The 21,254-nt window shown below is 42.2% G+C and overlaps 1 protein-coding gene and 2 long non-coding RNA genes across 18 annotated transcripts in view; 2 read left to right on the forward strand and 1 right to left on the reverse strand.

Annotated features, from left to right (window-relative positions):
- The window catches only part of CPEB3 (cytoplasmic polyadenylation element binding protein 3), a 242,984-nt gene that overhangs the window by 46,220 nt on the left and 175,510 nt on the right, over nucleotides 1–21,254 (reverse strand). For all 16 annotated transcript variants that reach the window (XM_015147694.3, XM_002805760.4, XM_015147688.3 and 13 more), the window contains one exon: nucleotides 15,671–15,789. In XM_015147694.3, coding sequence (XP_015003180.2) covers nucleotides 15,671–15,789 — 119 coding nt within the window. The remainder of the gene's footprint in view (nucleotides 1–15,670; nucleotides 15,790–21,254) is intronic.
- Nucleotides 4,387–8,955, forward strand: LOC144331179 (uncharacterized). Its single transcript, XR_013398140.1, has 2 exons — nucleotides 4,387–4,955; nucleotides 6,415–8,955. It is a non-coding gene; the product is annotated as an uncharacterized LOC144331179 (long non-coding RNA).
- LOC144331184 (uncharacterized) overlaps nucleotides 16,833–21,254 on the forward strand; it is a 57,896-nt gene continuing 53,474 nt past the window's right edge. The window contains exon 1 of the long non-coding RNA XR_013398145.1: nucleotides 16,833–17,061. This is a non-coding gene — a long non-coding RNA (uncharacterized LOC144331184). The remainder of the gene's footprint in view (nucleotides 17,062–21,254) is intronic.

Consider the following 21,254-nt stretch of genomic DNA (forward strand, 5'->3'; position numbering starts at 1 on the left):
GATGGGGTTTCATCATGTTGGCCAGGCTGGTCTCAAACTCTTGATCTCAGGTATCTACCTGCCTCGGCCTCCCAGAGTGCTGGGATTACAGGTGTGAGCCACTATGTCCAGCCTAGAATATGTTTTAAAACAAAAATAACAGTAACAATAATACAAATTTTAAAACTACAGTAGAACGACTATTTACATAGCATTTACATTGTATTAGGTATTATAAGTAATCTAGAGACAATTCAAAGTGTATGGGAGGATGCACATAGGTTACACTATTTTATGTAAGGGACTCGAGCATCTGTGGATTTTGGTATCTGAGCGGGGGTCCTAGAACCAATCTCTTATGCAAACTTAGGAACAACTGTACAGGGCTAACTCTGTGAGTGTGTGTGACAAAGAAGGTGTGTGAGTGAAACAACTCTTCCAGTATGTTGTCAAGTAGGCGCTTTAGGGGCAGTAAAAGCCTCAGCATCCTGAGGACAAGTATAAGGATGTCCCCCAGAAACAGTAAAGATTCCCTTAAATTATCCTAACATGATTCCAGCACTTCTTCCTGGAGCAGCCTGACCACATCTGCTTGTAAAGGTGACTCTAAAAAGAGTTTGCTGGCCAGGTGCAGTGGCTCATTTCTGTAATCCCGGCACTTTGGGAGACCGAGCTGGGCGGATCATTTGAAGTCAGGAGTTCGACAACAGCCTGGCCAACATGGTGAAACCCCGTCTCTACTAAAAATACAAAAATTGGCTGGGTGTGGTGGTGGGCACCAGTAATCCCAGCTACTCAGGACGCTGAGGCAGGAAAACCACTTGAACCTGGGAGGCAGAGGTTGCAGTGAGCCAGGATTGCACCACTGCACTCCAGCCTGGGTGATTAGAGTGAGACCCTGTCTCAAAATAAAATAAAAATAAACATATAAAAAGAGGGGCTACAGTATCCTTTGGGAAGCTCCAGCTCTTGGGCCATGCCATGTCCTTACAGTAGGGGGTCACACAAACTCAAATGGCCATAGGGTCAGACAGGTAGCACAAATGTCAAGCCACGTTTGGGTTAGTACGCAGGCAGTAACACACTGGAGTAAACTACTTCTCAGCTCCAGCAAGTAGTTACCACTTGCCTATGTATTGTCAGACTTTTCTCATTTTTCAAGAGTGGCTAGAAATTCAGATTTTTAAGTGAAACTTCAAGATTCTAAAATAGGAACTAATTCAAATGTTAAAAGTCACTATACAGGCTAAATAAAACTATCTGCAGACCAGATGTATGCCACGGGCCCCACCCAGTCCATGATCTTTGGCTTGAAGAGTTTAGTTACCACACAGCTCACAATGATGGAACGTTTTGTTCCATTAGCACATATGAGAGAAAATACAAAAATCGTTTTTCTTTAGTTTCTCTCTAAAGCACGTATTCCTATGGAAGCTCTCCTGAGGACTACTTTTGGCTGAATTACATTATCTTCTAAATTCTTATCTTCTTTTTCATATAACTGCTTACCTCCAAAGGCAAAATCTTTTTAGGAATAAAGACAAAAACCAAACACAGTGCTGAGTGCTATAAATATAATAATTTATACCATATAGTGACTTTAACATCAGCCTTTAAGAAATCTAAAAGAATTTAACATTAATAATATCAACAGTTAGTAGTGAAATCAGTAATATTCCTTTTCAAGGTTTCTCAAAGTGTGTTCTGTGGAACATGGGTCCCTAAGGTTGGTCTGCCAGATAAGCAGTGTTGGGGAAAAGCTGTAGATTATCTTCTCCTTCTTGGCGTTTCATGGCACCCATTAGTGTACTTAATTAAAGGCTCTAAGAAATTCTATAGAAATCTTTTCAGCCAGGTGCAGTGGCTCACACCTGTAATCCCAGTACTTTGGGAGGCCAAGGTGGGTGGATCACCTGAGGTCAGGAGTTCGAGACCAGCCTAACCAGCAGGGTGAAACCCCGTATCTACAAAAATACAAAATCAGTCAGGCATGGTGGTGCACGCCTGTAATCCCAGCTACTTCGGAGGCTGAGGCAGGAGAATTGCTTGAACCCAGAAAGTAGACGCTGTGGTGGGCCAAGATCACACCACTGCACTCCAGCCTGGGCACAAGAGCAAAACTCCACCTCAAAAAAAAAAAAAAAAAGTCTGGCCGGGTGCAGGGGATCAAGCCTGTAATCCCAGCACTTTGGGAGGCCGAGACGGGCGGATCACGAGGTCAGGAGATCAAGACCATCCTGGCTAACACGGTGAAACCCCGTTTCTACTAAAAAAACACAAAAAACTAGCTGGGCGAGGTGGTGGGCGCCTGTAGTCCCAGCTACTCGGGAGGCTGAGGCAGGAGAATGGCATGAATCCGGGAGGCGGAGCTTGCAGTGAGCTGAGATCCGGCCACTGCACTCCAGCCTGGGCGACAGAGCGAGACTCCGTCTCAAAAAAAAAAAAATCTGTTCAATGTTGTTTAATTCAGCATTTCTAAAATTATTTCCATAGACCCCATTTTTTGCATGACACCTATTAATACCTACACTTCCAATAATTCTGCCCTACTATACCTTGCTCTTTTTTTTTTTTTTTTGAGACGGAGTTTCGCTCTTGTTGCCCAGGTTGGAGTGTGATGGCACAATCTCGGCTCACCGCAACCTCTGCCTCCCAGGTTCAAGTGATTCTCCTGTCTCAGCCTCCCAAGTAGCTGCGATTACAGGTATGCACCACTATGCCTGGCTAATTTTGTATTTTTAGTAGAGATGGGGTTTCTCCATGTTGGTCAGGATGGTCTCAACATCAGGTGATCTGCCCGTCTCAGCGCCAAGTTTTCAGAAACTTCACTCCATCCCTGGCCTTTTCCTTACTTATTTCTTGCTATTGCTCTGAAAAGTTTGATTCTATAGAGATTAACTTTAAATGGTTAAGAGTATACTAAACTGAAATATTAGATAGCTGTTCAAAGAACTGAAAGTTTTCTGGCTAAACTGTATAAAAGATATGTTACCAAACCAGTTTGACTATTTTTATGTTTCTTTCTTTTTTTTTTTAGATGGAGTCTTGCTCTGTCACTCAGGCTGGAGTGTAGTGGTGCAATCTTGGCTCACTGCAACCTCTGCCTCCCGGGTTCAAGCAATTCTCCTGCCTCGGTCTCCCAAGTAGCTGGGATTACAGGCACCTGCCCCAAAGCCTGGTTAGTTTTTGTATTTTTAGTAGAGACAGGGTTTCACCATGTTGGCCAGGCTGGTCTCAAACTCCTGACCTCAAGTGATCCGCCCACCTCAGCCTCCCAAAGTGCTGGGATTACAGGCATGAGCCACCATGGCTGGCCCAGTTTGAAATTTTTATCAATAAAGAGTAAAATAATTATAGCTCCATATAAAAACTAAAGTTTCATCCTACTTAAAACTGAAGGTCATTAATAGGGATAAGATTAGGTCAAGGGCTAGGAAAAACAAGACATGCAATATGGGTCTTTTCGTCGCCTTTTTTTTTTTTTTTTGAGACAGGGTCTCACTCTGTCACTCAGGCTAGAGTACAGTAGTACATGGAGTACAAGCATGAGCCACCATGCCCAGCTAATTTTTGTATTTTTTGTAGAGACAGGGTTTTGCCGTGTTGCCCAGGTTGATCTTGAACTTAGGGGCCCAAGCAATCCACCCACCTCAGCCTCCCAAAGTGCTAGGATTATAGGCGTGAGCCACTGTGTCTGCCCTCTACAATGGGTTACTTCTTTAATCAGAATGTTATATGATAACATCATTTCCTAAAAAGAAAATTTCATTGACAATTGACCAGAACCTCTTAGTTAAAATTAAATATAAAATGCATTTTTGGCCAGGCACGGTGGCTCACGCCTGTAATCCCGGCACTTTGGGACGCCGAGGCGGGTGGATCACCTGAGGTCAGGAGTTTGAGACCAGCCTGGCCAACATGGTGAAACCCCATTTCTACTAAAAAAAAAAAAAAAAAAAAATACAAAAAATACAAAAAATTAGCTGGGTTTGGTGGCAGGTGCCTATAATCCCAGCTTCTTGGAAGGCTGAGGCAGGAGAATTGCCTGAATCCGGGAGGCAGAGGTTGCAGTGAACTGAGATCACGCCATGCACTCCAGCCTGGACAGTGAAACGCCGTCTCAAAAAAAAAAAAAAAGCATTTTTGGCCAGGCATGGTGGCTCATGCCTATATAATCTCAGCACTTTGGAAGGCCAAGGCTGGAGGACCACTTGAGGCCAGGAGTTCAAGACCTGCCTGGGCAGCATAGTGACACCCTGTCTCTATGAAAACCTTTTTAAAATTAGCTAGGTGTGGTGGCTAAGGTGGGAAGATCGTTTAGGCCCTGGAGTTTGAGGTTGCAGTGAGTTGTGATGAAGCCACTGCACTCCAGCCTGGGCGACAGAACCAGCCCTTCTCTCAGGAAAATATTTTTGTTGTATCTAATTTAATTACAGGATAAGAGAAAACACAAGTTTTTGTTTCTGTTTTCCCTCCTTGCAGCAGGGAGAAAACATATTTGTTTTCCCCCCAGCAGCAAGGAGAAAACATAGTTGTTTTTTTTGTTTTTTTTTTTGAGACAGAGTTTTACTCTTGTTGCCCAGGCTGGAGTGCAATGGCACGATCTCTACTCACCACAACCTCCACCTCCCGTGTTCAAGCGATTCTCGTGCCTCAGCCTCTCAAGTAGCTGAGATTACAGGCATGCGCCACCACGCCTGGCTAATTTTTTTGTATTTTCAGTAGAGACAGGGTTTCTCCATGTTGATCAGGCTGGGCTCAAACTCCCGACCTCAGGTGATCCACCCGCCTCGGCCTCCCAAAGTGCTAGGGTTACAGGCGTGAGCCACCACGCCCAGCCTGAAAACATAGTTTTAATACGAATAGTTTGTTTTTTGTTTTTTGTGGTTTTTTTGATGGAGCCTTGCTCTTGTCACCTAGGCTGGAGTGCAATGGCACAATTTTGGCTCACTGCAACCTCCACCTCCTGGGTTCAAGTGATTTTCCTGTCTCAGCCTCCTGAATAGCTGGGATTACAGGCGCCCGCCACCATGCCCAGCTAATTTTTGTATTTTTAGTAGAGACGGAGTTTCACCAGGTTGGTCAGGCTGGTCTCGAACTCCTAACCTCAGGTGATCCACCACGCCCAGCCGATAAGATAAGAACAGTTTTTGTTGTTGTTGTTGTTGTTGTTTTTTGAGAGAGTCTCACTCTGTCGCCCAGGCTGGAGTGCAGTAGCACGATCTCAGCTCACTGCAAGCTCTGCCTCCCGGGTTCACACCATTCTCCTGCCTCAGCCTCCCGAGTAGCTGGGACTACAGGCACCCACCACCACGCCCGGCTATTTTTTGTATTTTTAGTAGAGATGGGGTTTCTCCCTGTTAGCCAGGATGGTCTCGATCTCATAACCTCGTGATCCACCAGCCTATGCCTCCCAAAGTGCTGGGATTACAGGCATAAGCCACCACACCTGGCCATGAACTGTTTCTAACACAAACCTCAAGACTTCAAATTTCTCAGCATAACCACATATCCCTACACCTAGAGTTCTCAGTTACAATTTAGTATTTAGATATTCATCTACCAATACATATCATCAAGTTCATTTTTAACTTCTCACTCTGTATGGTCCCTTCTTTAGATTACAGCATCCATCATATGAACATCCTACTGCATAGGATTTCATTTTCATCTGTTCATCTCAAGGCAGCTCCAAACAGCAAACTGTTCGGGCAGCCAGCTCGGGAAACTACCTGACTAAAGACCCCCTCAAAGCCATATGCTCTTTTTCCCATAAAGGACCTGGTTCAGAGCTCAGCTACTTCCCCCATACTCTGATTTCCTTTTTCCTTTTCCTCTTTTCAGTACCCTTCAAACTCAAGCTCTTTAGGAAAAAAAGTCTCCATTATTCTCTCCCCAATCCTACAATCCTTTTAGTCTACATAAATCAGAAAAACAATACTGCAGAACCATCAGGACTGCTCTCCCCAACAAGCAGCAGCACCCCAGCTCATCCCAATAGCCAGGATGAGTCAGCTAAACCTAGGTCTGCTGACATACAGCTGCAACAGCTCAGTTGTAGTGGTGATGAACTCAGACCCACCCCAGCTGTCAGCAATTCTATTTTAAGCATCACAGACTTCACAGAATGACTGGATTGCCCCAGCAATATCAGAAATAAACTAGTTTGTGGCCAGGTGTGGTGGCTCACACATGTAATCCCAACACTTTGGGAGGCCAAGGTGGGTGGATCACTTGAGGTCAAAGTTCGAGACCAGCCTGGCCAACATGGTGAAACCCCGTCTCTACTAAAAATACAAAAATTAGCTGGGCATGGTGGTGTGTGCCTGAAATTCCAGCTACTCAGGATGCTAAGGCAAAAGAATCGCTTGAACCTGGGAGGTGGAGGTTGCAGTGAGCCGAGATTATGCCACTACACTCCAGCCTGGGTGACAGCCTCTGTCTCAATAAATAAATAAATAAATAAACAAGCTAGTTTGTGGTTTGTGAGGCATCTTTATCTCTTCCCTGGCATAAGGAGTTGGTTTATTATTAATCACCAAAACTAAGAGCCACAATAATAATTGTGGTTTGGACTCCTCACAGCACACTGATATCCATTTCAACATAATTTTGACCACATAGCTCCCTAACAAATAGGTCAGCCAGTTTCAGGAGTTTAGATGCTATCTATTATTCTCAAGTGCTGAAGAGGAAGAGAGGCCTTCCCTGCATCTTCTGGGGGCAGTGGAGAGAAAGGAACAGCTAATCAGAGTCTTTGGCCTTAGTAAGACTTCTATATTCCAGGTAGCTCTGGGGGCTTCAGTCAGACCTCCGTCAGGCCTCAAGGCAAAAAGCCGTAACTCTCACATTCAGACTATTCCTCCCATTCCCTAGATACAAGTAGTCTCCAAGTAGAAGAAGAAAATCTTCGTCAAAATAGCCAGGATTCTTCCTAGACAGGGAGCCAAAAGTAACCCTAGGAAATTCTTTCACGTCCTATTTGGATACTCCAAGTCCACCCTCAGGTTTAGGAAACAGTCCAGGTACAAAAAGGAAACTCCTACCCCCATCACCAGGCTGCAGAGCCTATTATCTGATGCAAGGCGACTACAGGCTTTACAACCCCTTTGGGACCTTCAGTTACTGATGAACAATTCGAACAATTCGGTACACTGTTTCATAAGGGCACTCAGTGCAGAAATAGAACATGCATAAACTGACCCATGAAAATGGTTATGCATATCTTTGCACTGTATTTGATTTAATAAAGCCATTATCAATTAAATGTTATGCCCAGAAGACTCAAGTCAACACCTTCTCTCTAAAGGCTTTTCTGACTGTCTCAGAAACATCTGAGTACTCTGCCCTTGGAGCGCTCTCCCCATCACAACTACTCCCTCTAATACTTCCATGCAGCTATTTTAACTTTCAGGTTTTCAGAGCATCTGTGGCTCCTTAGGTCACTTACTGGTCATATGTCTATTTCCCTCTATTGGACTCTAAGATCCTCTAAGGCTGAAACCATATATTTGTGTGGATCCCAACTGCGCAGCACAGTGCCTAACCATTAGTGAGTGCTCTGTGCAAGTTTGGTGTGTAAACAAATGTTTTCCTGAGGGGCTGACACTGGTGTCACAAAACATGTCCAGCAGCTGCTCTTCCACAGCTCCCAGATTACTCTCCTCACTCCACTGAGAGCTACCTTCCAGAGGTAGGAAAATAGGGTGTATTTGGTCACCAGTGAATGCCCAAGGTCTTGGGCTTAATGAGTGCAAATCTCTGATGCCACTAGGTGAGACCCACTCAGTGATCAAAATTATCTAGTGTTCATCATCACTGCTGATGCTGCTACATCACTCAGAAAGCATAAACATGACAGCTGATTCCCTTTTGAAAGAAAAAAGAAATCAACAGCACGTTTGAGCACTTATATTGCACTACTGTGCTGGGCATTTTACAGTCACACTTAAACAGCACCACACTATATGCTCTAAAAATTATCCCTACTTTAGAGCTAAGGAAGCTAAGGATCAGAAGAGGGAAGTCATCTTGGAACTGAACTCCAGGTTTATAAAACAGTCTACATGTACTCTTTCCACTACAATCATGTTGTGTGCCTGCAAGACTCCCTGTTCTCCAGGCTACTGGCCACCAGTCACAGCTTCCAGAGAGGCTCCTGGACAAGTCAACATGAATTTTTACTGGTGAGTGATTAACAACTCTTTTTTCTCCAAACTCTTTATGCCTATTTGCAATGCATCAAGAAATGACCAACGGACATCTGTTGGACCTATTAACAAAACCAGCAGTTAGCAAAGCTCAAGAAAAATGAGTTAGCAGTGAAACTAGCACCGTATCCAGCTATTTTAACTTTCAGGTTCACTGTCTCAGGCAATCTTGTACTCCAGCCAGACAACTTCGTCCAATGTCTACATAAATATGAACTTTCAGCCCCATGGTACTAGGACAAGGATGTTGTTACTGGCATGCTGATCACTAAAACTCTTGAGAGGAATGTACACATAAAAGTTCAGGTTACCGAAGTTTTTCCTGGGAAGATGCCTATTCTTTGAATGAGCTTCATGGAATACTAATTCCACAGGAATCTACACGAGTATCATCCCCAAAGCAGGTATGTAAAATGCTGGATTAAACAATTTTACACAAATGTATATATTGTAAGACTTCTCAGAACCTTAATATATCAATGTTTCCCAAATGATTTTGGCTAAGGAAACTTTAATTAAAAGACAAAATGGATATACAATGTACAAAGTGCTCAAAAAATGACACCTATTACCATTATGAGGAAACCTTTTGTCAACGATCCTCTCAAGAGATTAGTCTTTGATGGGAGAAGTATTCTTCAGAACACTGGAAAACACTGAACATTATCCCTTAAGGAGTGGCATTGGCTATTTTGTCCACTAGCTACCATTTAGTACAATGGAAATGCAACTTTTTTTTTTTTTTTTTTGAGACAGAGTCTTGCTCTGTCACCCAGGCTGGAGTGCAGTGGCACGATCTTGGCTCACTGCAAGCCCCGTCTCCCAGGTTCACACCATCCTCCTGCCTCAGCCTTCAGACTAGCTGGGACTACAGGCACTTGCCACCATGCCCAGCTAATTTTTTTTTTTTTTGTATTTTTAGTAGAGATGGGGTTTCACTGTGTTAGCCAGGATGGTCTCGATCTCCTGACCTTATAATCCGCCCGCCTCGGCCTCCCAAAGTGCTGGGATTACAGATGTGAGCCACCACACCCAGCTGGAAATGCAACATTTTTTAGACCTCCCTGGGAAAAAAATACAGCTTCCAAAGATTCGAGCACTAAGAAACTCTGGACCAATTTGCAGATTCAGAGACCCAGGGCAAAAAAATCAAATGTATAATGAATAGGAGATACTTCTCTCACTTTGGAAAGGAAATTCCTTCTTTGAAGAAATTCCTATGATGGAAGGTGTCCAAACCATGATTTCTTTCTTTTCTTTTCTTTTCTTTTTTTAGAGACAGGGTCTCACCGTTGCCTATGCTGGAGTGCACTGGTGTGATCACAGCTCACTGCAGCCTCGAACTCCTGACCTCAAGCAATCCTCCTGTCTCAGCCTCCCAAAATGCTGAGATTACAGGCAAGAGCCACTGTGCCCAGCCCCAAACCATAATTTAGACCAAGAATTCAAGAAACAAATAAATAAATCAAGATAAGAAATGCTAAAGATTTCCAAGGTGGGATATGACACACATGCTGATATGGCTTAGCCGTGAATTCTAAGATGGACATACAAAACCAGATTCGAATGGACCAAGATAAAATTGTAGTTATGTGTTAGGAGGTACCAAGCAAAGAATGAAATACCTTTAGTAAACACATCACAAATGAAGGATTGAGGCAATCAATCAAGGTGCTCTATAACTTAGTCTCTATCTATTTTGCTCAATTTAATTCTCTCTATTCCCGTTCATATATTTGTGCTCCATCTAACCAACCTAAATATTCTCCATTCATGTCACACCATTTCCCATTTCTGTGTTCATGTTTTTACCTTTCTCTGAAATTTCTATTCCCTATACTTCCACCCTTCTCTTGGCCAACTCCACATTCTCCTCATCCTTCAAGCCTAATTCAAATGACACTTCATCCAGGAAGTTTTCTTTCATCATTCTAGGTATAGGTGAACTCTCCAAAGTACATAATCTGTATCTTATTCTTTTGTTTTGTCTTTGTTACTTTGGTAAATATTTGAGAACCTTTTATGTGTTAGGTTCTATAGACACTGTGTATTTATATACTTGTTTTGTGGGTTTTTTTTTTTTTTTTTGAGACTGAGTCCTGCTCTGTCTCCCAGGCTGGAGTGCAGCAGCCCAATCTCAGCTCACTGCAACCTCTGCCTCCCGGGTTCAAGCGATTCTCCTGCCACAGCCCACCAGCAGCTGGGATTACAGGCATCTGCCACCATGCCTAATTTGTGTATTTTTAATTTAATTGAATTAATTAATTAATTTATTTATTTTTGAGACAGAGTCTCCCTCTGCTGCCCAGGCTGGAGTGCGATGGTGCAATGTCGGCTCACTGCAACCTCCGCCTCCTGGGTTCAAGCGATTCTTGTGCCTCAGCCTCCCGAGTAGCTGGAATTAGAGGCGCCCACCACCACGCCTGGCTAAGTTTTGTATTTTTAACAGAGACAGGGTTTCACCATGTTGGCCAGGCTGGTCTCGAACTCCTGACCTCAAGTGATCCACCCACCTCAGCCTCCCAAAGTGCTGGGATTACAGGCATGAGCCACCGCACCCAGCCTATACTTATGGACACAAGATTTTATATCAACTTATAGTACATTCTGATTCATAGTAACCAGTACTGTGCCTTGACCACAGCAGGTACTCAAACACGGTCTGAAGGAAGGCACACCATTTTAAAAAGATGGCTCTAGATGGGGCTGGAGATAGCTACAATAATAGGTAACATTCACGATACATGACGTGGTGATCAGGGAAGGATTCATGAAAGAGATGGCATTTGTGAGGAGTCTTGAAATAAGGGTAGGAATTAGAAATTGAGATGGGAGGCCGGGCACAGTGGCACACGCCTGTAATCCTAGCACTTTGGGAGTCCAAGGTGGGTAGATCACCTGAGATGAGGAGTTCGAGACCAGCCTGGCCAACATGGTGAAACCCAGTCTCTACTAAAAGTATAAAAATTAGCCAGGTGTGGTGACACATGCCTGTAATCCCAGCTACCTGAGGCAGGTGAATCACTTGAACCCAGAAGGTGGAGGCTGCAGCGTGCTGAGACTGCACCACTGCACTCCAGCCTAGGCAACAGAGCAAGACTCTGTCTCAAAAAGAAAAAGAAAAAGAAAGAGAAAGAGAGAGAGAGAGGAAAGAAAGAAAGAGAGAGAGAGAGAGAGAGAGAGAGAGAGAGAGAGAGAAAGAAAGAAAGAAAGAAAGAAAGAAAGAAAGAAAGAAAGGAAGAAAGAAAGAAAGAAAGAAAGAGAAAGAAATCGAGATGAGAGCACAGATATTTCCGTTTGGTTAAAATATGGGGTTCAGAAGGAAAGCAGAAAAAGGCAAAGCTGGAAAAAAATTGAAGCCAGACTGGGAAGGTCTTAAATAGCTGGGAAAAGGATCTGGACTGCTTTTGTAACTAAAAAGGAATGACTGAAAAGTGCTACAAATCTCACTGATATATAAACAGGGGGAGGAAACACCAGAATGATAGACAGATGGGACAGAATTAAAAACTGAAGAATTAAATTGGCCTTTATTTCCAGATTCCTTATTCTTATTCTTATCCTTATCATTATTCTTATTCTTATTCCTTATTCTTTTCAATTTTTGTTTTTCAAGTTTTAAGTGGATGACCACATTACCTGAGCAATAACATAAAGAATGGATCCCCACATAAACATACTTTAGTTTGGTAATATGGTTATTAAATTTATAGCAAAATCATTCTGTCGTGTTTCAGGATATAGAGAAACTGTGATCGTGCTATAAATAAATCATAAGGAACAGGAAGCAGGAAACTCCTCTGATACTCCTTTTAAGGTGTTTGCTATCCCACATCTTCGGCCAACATGTTCTAGAATCTTAAATAGCTCCTTCCCCACCTTCTTTTCAAGATTACTCTTTTTCAGCCCCTATCTCTGATAGACCTTCTAGGTCCCTTGCTCTATTAGCTTGCTGTCTGGAACCTTCAGGTTCAATCTATTAATATACTCAAAAAGTAGTCACTCTGATGAGAGGACCACTGTGAACAATGTCTGCCTGCTTCACTGGAATCCCTGGACACAGCTGCACATGGACACAGCTGTCTTCTCATATGCCTGGGATACCTGAACTATGAAACTCCTCTTACTGGAGAAGGAAAAAAAATCATAGATCTAGAAGCTCCTCAATATCTCTTCTTGCTCTTGCCAATTTGTCTTCCCATTCTTTGGAACTGAGGAAGTCAATCAATCAGGCCATAAATACAGTTCCTTCTGCAATCTTTCAGGACCAGAACTATGCACAGAACAGTCTGAGTTGAGTCATTTAACAAAACGTAGTCGCTGACCAAAAATATCTCCCTAATACAACCTGAAATCCACAAATTTGGAATTCATTTGAGTTAAAAAAACAAGCATGATCCTGGACAAGATAGGTGAAAGGAGACCTCACTACCAGGTTCTGCATTAGAAAAACAATCTGATTAATCTGTTCCAAAGGGAATAGGAGTTTGAGGGGAAACGATGAGAAAGAAAGACAAAGGGTAGAAAATCTGCAAGGTCATTTTGGAACATGGTGTATTTCCAAGAAGAAATCCAGGGAGAGTCAGAAAGAATGAAACAACAGAATGAGGGCACTGGGATCCTGAAAGGTAGAAAATAAAGGCTAGCCAAGCCAAAAGCTGGGAGCAAGGAAGCGCCATGGCTCAAAAAAAGTTCGGTGAATGAGCTCCAAAGTGTGACTTTGCCTTGAGCTACTGCCAAGGTCCTCATTTACTTCCAAAGGTTCAACACAGTTCTTGCTTTTTTTCCCCTCATGGGAGCATGCACAATGAGGTGGAATGTACCAGAACCTAGGTAGGGATGTATGAATAAATGAGGCGGGGGGGTGGCAGATGTGGAGCTAAAACCAAGAAAGAGAAGGTTTCAAAAATAAAGCCAAAAGAGTGGAACCCAAAGTAGGATCCAGTTCATTAAAATTGCAGGTGTTTGGGGACTTTTAAGTTTCCTATCCTAAGTTTTACTCAAACTGTTTATGCTGGAAATTCTGAGTATGCCTGGGTCAAAGAAATGTGTGATTGGCAGTCACCATTCAGAATTCACCAAGCTACAATAAAACTGCTGCACTTGAGCTCAGAAAATGAAAACTGTAATAAGGCAGAATTTGCCAAAACACAAACAGTGAAAGTTAGTTTCCCCATAAACATTTCCAAAACAGATAATTCTACTAATTATTTTCAAAAGTCCTTCAATCCAAGGGTAATACATGTGTTTCGAGTGAAAACACTCAAGAGTAATGGCATTGCCACCACAACACCTCCGTCTGACCACTACTGCTGCTCACTCCCTGCTCAAGAGACATCCTGTCCAGCTGAAGGCTTGTCCCACAAGGCATGTTATTCTCCTTACCTACAGAGCCAGTGACATGATTCTTCCAAGGTATATAAACTCTGTGTGCTCATCTCTAGCTTCTTAACCTATGTGGACATAACTACCTCAATGTGTACTACTATCCCTCTGCCTTTTTATGTAGAAAAATATATTTCTAATCCTCTCCTATAGCGTGTGATCTTAAACCTTCCTAGCTCACTCCAGCTTCTCTCCAACTGACATGCCAGTAGCAGAGGCTCTCTGGAGGTTGAGAATTTGCCTCTCAGATATCTGACCCTACCAAACTGGGTACAGATTTTTTTTTTGAGACGGAGTCTTGCTCTGTCGCCCAGGTTGGAGTGCAATGACGCGATCTCGGCTCACTGCAACCTCCGCCTCCCAGGTTCAAGCAATTCTACTGCCTCAGCCTCCCAAGTAGCTGGGATTACAGGCACATGCCACCACCCTCAGCTATTTTTTTTTGTATTTTTAGTAGAGACCGGTTTTCACCGTGTTAGCCAGGATGGTCTCGATCTCCTGACCTCATGATCCGCCCACCTCGGCCTCCCAAAGTGCTGGGATTACAGGCATGAGCCACCGCACCTGGCCAGGTACAGATTTTTGTGTGTGTGGAGAGGGGCTTGTTTCTTCTTTGGGTACAGACTTTCTAAACTCATACCACTCCAAAATTTGGCAACAGCCCCCCAGATTTGAAAATTACAGTCACACTTTTATACTGGCTAAAATCCTTGCCTCTTTTTCCGCATCATTTGCTTACTCTCCAATGAATATTCTCAATATCCCCATTCTTTAGTAGTTCTCTCTTCTGCTTTAAGTGCGGCACTCTCCCCTTTATATGTGGCCAAGTCCCAATATCATTTTTTAACAAACAGTCGCAAACCCTGTTCAAGATGTCATCATCCTTCTCAACAGATATTGCCATGTAAGTGAGTTCTAATCTTGCTCTATTGAATCCTACGTAGGACTGATAACATTAGCCAGTTAAATTTGTACAAGTATCTGGCCTCTACCAAATGCTTTCATATTCATTTTCCTCTTATCTGAGCCTCTCAACAACCCAGGGAAGAATGATTCTTCTTCCCATTTTCCAGGTGAGGAAACCACAGTTCAGCAAGGATTAGATGATTTATTCAAAGCCAAGCAGATATTTAAATGCAAGAGTCAACACTCAAACTTCTATATTCAATCCAACTATTTCCCCATGCACATTTCTGAAAATAAACCTAGCTGCTAAGTAGGCCCCAAACTTCTGGTGCTAGTCATACAGAGGCCGCTGCAAGCCCTCTGGTATATATAGCTCTGGTCTCTTGCACACCCTGTGTCATATTTTTGCTCTATTTGCCACACCTAGCACCAAGCCTTGACATACAAACTCACCTCACCCCACCCCTGCCAACTTCCCAGAGATCCCTACTTCTGTCAAATAAACAAAGTTCTTTTATTCTGCTCTGAACATGATCTTGCCCCTTCTTCACTGATATCTCTTCTGCCAGAGAAAGGACACAATCTTCCTCCCTTATCCAGTGACTTACTCACTCATACTCTGGCTCAGAAGCCACAAACTGTTAACCACAAACTCTGTATTATGGTTTTAGCTCCACGTTATCTGCCCTTCCCCTCTCCTGCTCTGTTGAAACTATCCATTTTACAGTGTAAGCTCCTGACCCAGAAGGCTCTATTTAACTAGCTGTGGGTACCACCCAGCACAATGCCTTGCATTCAGAGGCACACAAACATCAACAATTATGACCTTTTTCAAAAATAAATAACTCCTGTCCTTGATCTGAAATAATGACGGAAACCAGCTGCCAAAACCGCTAAGAGCATTATTTACCTCAATTCAGAATTTCTGAATAGGAATTAGCTTAAAATAGCTGTAAGTGAAAGACAAGGACATATTTGTTTACACACAGTCCCAAAGGTATAAAATGAAATACTGAGTAATTTATTATTAGTTTCCCATCACCAACGAAAGTCCAACTCTACTGCATAGCAAGGCCAAGCTGGGTAAGAGGATCCTAGTTACCAGCATTTCCATTATCAGAAGGAGGAGGTCAGCTATTCCAATCGCTTATGTGCTCTGGAAAAGCAACAGCTGGCCATGTATTACTTACTGGCTTATCCTTGATGGTGGGGCTTGACACACACAGGTACAGTTTCCCATCTTCTTCCAGGCAGGCATCTATCAAAGCTTGTACTGAGCTTTCCTCCTGGAACAGCAGAAAGGCATAGCCTTGGGGAGAGCAAAAACAAAAGGGAGAATCAGTACATTAAACTCAAAGTACCAATTACAAACTATCTGTTGTTTCATTTTGGCAAATTTTACTAAATCGAAAAAGTTCAAGTGGGACAAAGGGACTTTGTCCAGGAACTAAGTTAGGTGCTCATTGATATTATCTTAATTTTTATAATTACTCACAGGAGCAAGTTTAGAACACATCTACGGAATTTCCACTAAATACATCTGGTTGTCCTTAATGAGGGCATGTGGACTCACCATTAGCCTTAGCCACAACTAACAAGTACCCAGGAAACAAGCACCACCTGCTTTCCAATTTCTACCAAGCTCTAGGCTGGCCACATGCCACAGGGATAAACCTTGAAAATATTATGCTAAGTAAAAGAAGCCAGACAAAATATGTCCAGAACCAGCAAATCTATCAAGACAAAAAATAGGTTAATGGCTGCCTAGGACAGGGAGGCTGGAGGGAATAGGCACTGAGTTTCTTTTTGGGATGATACATTTTCTAAAATTGATTGTGGTGATGATTGCACAACTCTGTAAACATGCTGAAAACCACTGACATGCACATGTCACATTGGTGAGTTGTATGGTATGTGAATGATATTTCAACAAAGCTTTTTTTTTAAAAAAAGCTAGAGCTTTTCTACCTAGAGCTTGGTAGAAATTGGAAAGTAGGAGGTGCCTGTTTCCTGGCTACTTGTTAGTTGTGGCTAAGGCCAATGGTGAGTCCACCTGCCCTCATTTTTTTTAAAAAAGCTTTGTTACAAACACACACACACAAAAAGCTTCATGAAAAGTTTTTAAAAAGGCCAACAATAAACTGGTGTGCTTTTGCATGCTATTTCTGATGATGGTGCTCTGCTTCTCTAAGGGATGCCCTCTTGGCAGAGTACAGTAGGTCTAGAAAAATGGATACTAGCTGCAGGATTTCCATAGACACAGCCAGTTTTGTTCAGTTTAATTCCATAAGATTTACCAAGTAACTGATGCAAGTGGGACATATCCATGGTTTATGAGAATACTAAAATGAGCAAGACCAGGTTCCTCTTTTTTTTTTTTTTTTTTTTTTTTTTTAGATGGAGTCTTGCTCTGTCACTCAATCTCAGTGCAGTGGCGCAATCTCTGTGGTATGATCTTCGCTCACTGCAACTTCTGCCTCCCGGGTTCAAGCGATTCTCAGGTCTCAGCCACCCAAGTAGCTGGGATTACAGGTGCCCGCCACCATATCTGTCTAATTTTTGTATTTTTAGTAGAGACAGGGTTTCACCACGTTGTCCAGGCTGGTCTCACACTCCTGACCTCAAGTGATTCACCGGCCTCGGCCTCCCAAAGTGCTGGGATTACAGGTGTGAGCCACCACGCCTGGCCCCAGGTTCCTCTTGTAAAGAAACTTACGAAGTACATGAAACATTTAGACAATTAACTACTCACTACAAAGCTGAGGGAGATAAGTGGGGGAAAATGTGTCACTGAAATCCTAAGGAGCAAAGGCCCAACTTGGGAGAATCAGCAAAGACTTTAAAGAGAGCAACAGATATTCAAGGGCCCACCTGTGGCACTCGTGGCCACACTGGCATTCATAAATGACAACTGAGCAAAGGCCCATCATGAACCAGTCTAAGCTTTCAACTTCTCTACAACCCTGCTAGCTTTGCTAAATCTCTCAGCTGTCATTCCTTCTGCTACTAACCTCAAAGGAACCATCATCAATAGTGTTCTCCTCTGGTACACTGCATATCAGAAGAAGGTAAATGGCAGAGAAGGATACGAATCCCCACATACAGAAGATTCTCACACATCAGAGGTGTTTAATTCATAATCAACTGGCTAAGAAGCAAAACTCTCTGGAGTCCTGGGCAACATGTAGTGACAGTGGCAATGGATAACGGCTATTCATTTTTAGCCTTTTCTCCAACTGCCCATCTACTACACAGAGCATCCAAGCAAATACAGCAGAAAAATAGACCAGCCACTCCCCAGCATAGCAGGCAGAAACTAACACACAGGGGAAGGCACCAAACTGAATGGGCAGCCATGTAGTTGCAAGAGAGAGACTGCCAAGGTTTTAGGACCCAGAGCTGTTTTCTGGGCTTTAGTCTCATGCTGCATAGGTCAGAAGATTCTGTTGGTGGCTAGTCAGGAAAAATAAAACCTGATTGCAAAACTAGAAAAGATAATAAATACATCATTTCTTCATATCCTCTTTTGCAAACAGTATTGAACTATCATCAGGTGCCAGGGAATCTTAAAAATTCAGTATTTTCACTTAATATGAGAACATTAATTCTACTTGCTAAAGATAATATTAGAAATAAGAGGGTTAAATAGTCCAAATATCACAAAGAGGAGGTCTCAGCAGGTTCTTTAAAACCTCCTGTCTTACCAGGTTAAATACTGGTACAGATATCTACAAAGATTGTAAGCATATTGAATATCCTGCAGTCAGAGTACCCATCTATGTATATACTGTATTATGCACACATCAAAAAGGCCTGGTGATAGGGCATGCCCAGTGAGTTGGGGCTTTCTCTTATTCCTTGCCTCAAGAAGGCCTCCAGGCTGACTCCATCTTTCCTGCACATCACTGCCCACCCTCTGCAATCTTCCACATCAAATCCAGTTTTGCATTGACTTTGGGCATCCAAAGAAAGGGCGGTTGTCTCCCTACAGCAGCTGAGTAGCTCCCACAAAAGCATGCAGATTTTCACTTAGGCCCATCTCACAGCCATAAAATATCTACACTGGCAGTAGATAGAGTAAAAACAACTGGGAGTCACAAGTAAAAGCCTGCTACAAATACTATTATCAAAAGAAATATCTACAAACAATTTTTCCTTTCCCAGGAAATGGTCCATAACAGTTTACCAACTTCTTCAGGATGGCTCTTTTACTATAAATAATCCTGTGTCAAAACAATTATCTTTACTCTGAGGTCACCAAGCTGCCATTCTCTGCAACGGCAATATTCTCTCAGCACTGCAGATAAGAGATATGGCTGAACTCCCCCCAACCCCCAAAATCTGGGCTGTAGTCCAACAATTTCTTTCAACTCTACTTCCCACTTTAGGCCTTCCAACCAAAACAAAATTCACCAGAAACACCCAAAATCACTCTTGAAAACAACTTTATGATATCTTCACCTGCTAAAACACCTTCTGATACTTCAATTGAGTTCAAGCAAACCCAGATGACAACAGAAATCAGAGGATTTTTAAAAATCAGGAAGAATCTTTCAAACACATTTCTCTTTTGATCTTGAGAAATTTAAAGTCAAAGTAAACGAAGTAGAAAAAGATCCCTTCAAGAATAACAAGATCAATGTGAGGCAGAAATTCATTCAATGATTTACTAAAAGGTAAATTGCACATGGTACTATGAAAAGCGTTCTGGACTAGGAGACAGAAGCTCTAGATTTGGGTACAAGTCCTACCATTTACTAGCTGTGTGATAATAACAGCTAATAGCTAACATTTGTTGAGATTTACTATGTACCAGATACTGTTCTAAGTTAACTCATTTCATTTTCACACACACCCTATGCAGTAGGCCCTATTTTGAATTCTGCTTCATATTTAAGGAAATTACACAGAGTGATTAAGGGACTAGTTCAAGATCACCCAGTAAGTGGTAGAACCATGAACTTGAATATTAACATTTCTGAATCTTGGCTCTCTTCTCTGTCAAATGAAGAAACCAAATATTTGTCCCAATTACCGTACAGAGATGTAGGTTGTAAGATAATGTATATAAACGTATTTCATAAACTAGGGAGTTATGTGAGCATTGATTTTTCTTTTACTGCATTTTCAATAGATAAAATTAAAGTTTTTGCATATGGTCTCATTATAAACATTAGAATTCAAATTAATAATATGCACTTTCTATTTTGCATTTACAAGCATTTGGTGAATAAAGAGAAGTAACCTAGATACTGAAGAAAAGCCCTAAAGTTACTTGAATGACAGGCTGAATATTACTGCAAACAAACAGTGGATGACTGAATATCTGCTTTCATACATGATTAGCCATTTCCCCCACGAGAATGTCAGATGTAGTATTATTTTCTGATTTTAATACATTTTTAAAGTAAAAGCCAATTATGCCTATAAATAGAGCTTCTCTATTAGTTTGAAAGGTATTAAAAAAAAAAAAAAAACTTGGCCAAAAAATTATCAACTTCCTCTGTTCTCTCTTGCCCTCTGACCCAGTAACAGATAATATGATTATAAAACTCTTCCAGTTTCAGAAATGGTAACCTGAGAAGTATGTGGGGGCTTCAGTGATGTGGTGAGCTATGAGAGGCCCTCAGCTCCAAGCCTGTCTATGAAGGCAGATGGCTCTGGAGTGAACAGGAGCAGTTCCTAGTCACTGTCACCAACACAACCCTGGGTTACAGGTAGAATGGATGGCCGAAAATTCCTTGCTTTCCCACTGATGCCAGACAGGTTGGGGAAGAAGGGTAGAACACTGAGGGATTCTTTTTCAACAATCCTAAATTGACAAATGCAATTTTCTGGGAGAAAAAGGAACACCAAGGTTTGGGGAGGAACTTAATTAGGATAATTCCATTTCATTGACCAGGTGTGTGAAGTGTAAATTTAATTAAAATTTTTTTTTCTTTTTGTTTATTTGAGACAGGGTCTCACTCTGTCACCCAGGCTGGAGTGCAGTGGTGCGATCTTGGCTCACTGCAACCTCCGCCTCCCAGGTTCAAGCAATTCTCTGCCTCAGCCTCCCGAGTAGCTGGGATTACAGGTGCCTACCACCATACCTGGCTAATTTTTGTATTTTTAGTAGAGACAGGGTTTCACCATCTTGGCCAGGCTGGTGTGGAACTCCTGACCTCATGATTCACCCGCCTTGGCCTCCCAAAGTGCTGGGATTACAGGCATAAGCCACCACGCCTGGCCGATTTTTTTCTTTTAATACCTGAGAACACATTAAGTATAACAACCTCTAAAACATTCTTGGCTACCTTTCAAAAACAAAGGTTCCTGATCTCTTAAATACCTAATTTTTCATGTTATAATTTTTTAATACTTCATCCCTAGTACAAATTATCAACAGCTCTACTACCACAACTATCAAGTACTAAATGCTCACAATGTTCTAGGCACTTTGCTAATAAATATTGTACATGTTAGCTCATTTTATCTTCACAGTAACTCTATGAGGTAAATACAGTTGTTATTATTACCATTTTACAGATGAGGAAAATGAAGCTCGGAGAGGTTAAGGGAATTCTCAGATTAAAACCTAGGAATGAAATCTGGAATTAAACCAGATCAGTTTCCAGAGCCCATTAATTTATGCCATCTCATCTAAAAATGTCAAGATAAACTTTTCAATATCCCTAATAAAGAACTTGCCTTTAAAATGTCCTTGTGACAGTGACCATTTGACAGTTTTTTTGTTTTGAGACGGAGTTTTGCTCTTGTTGCCCAGGCTGGAGT

The sequence above is a fragment of the Macaca mulatta genome, chromosome 9 (genome assembly GCF_049350105.2).
Source record: "Macaca mulatta isolate MMU2019108-1 chromosome 9, T2T-MMU8v2.0, whole genome shotgun sequence".
NCBI lineage: Eukaryota > Metazoa > Chordata > Mammalia > Primates > Cercopithecidae > Macaca > Macaca mulatta.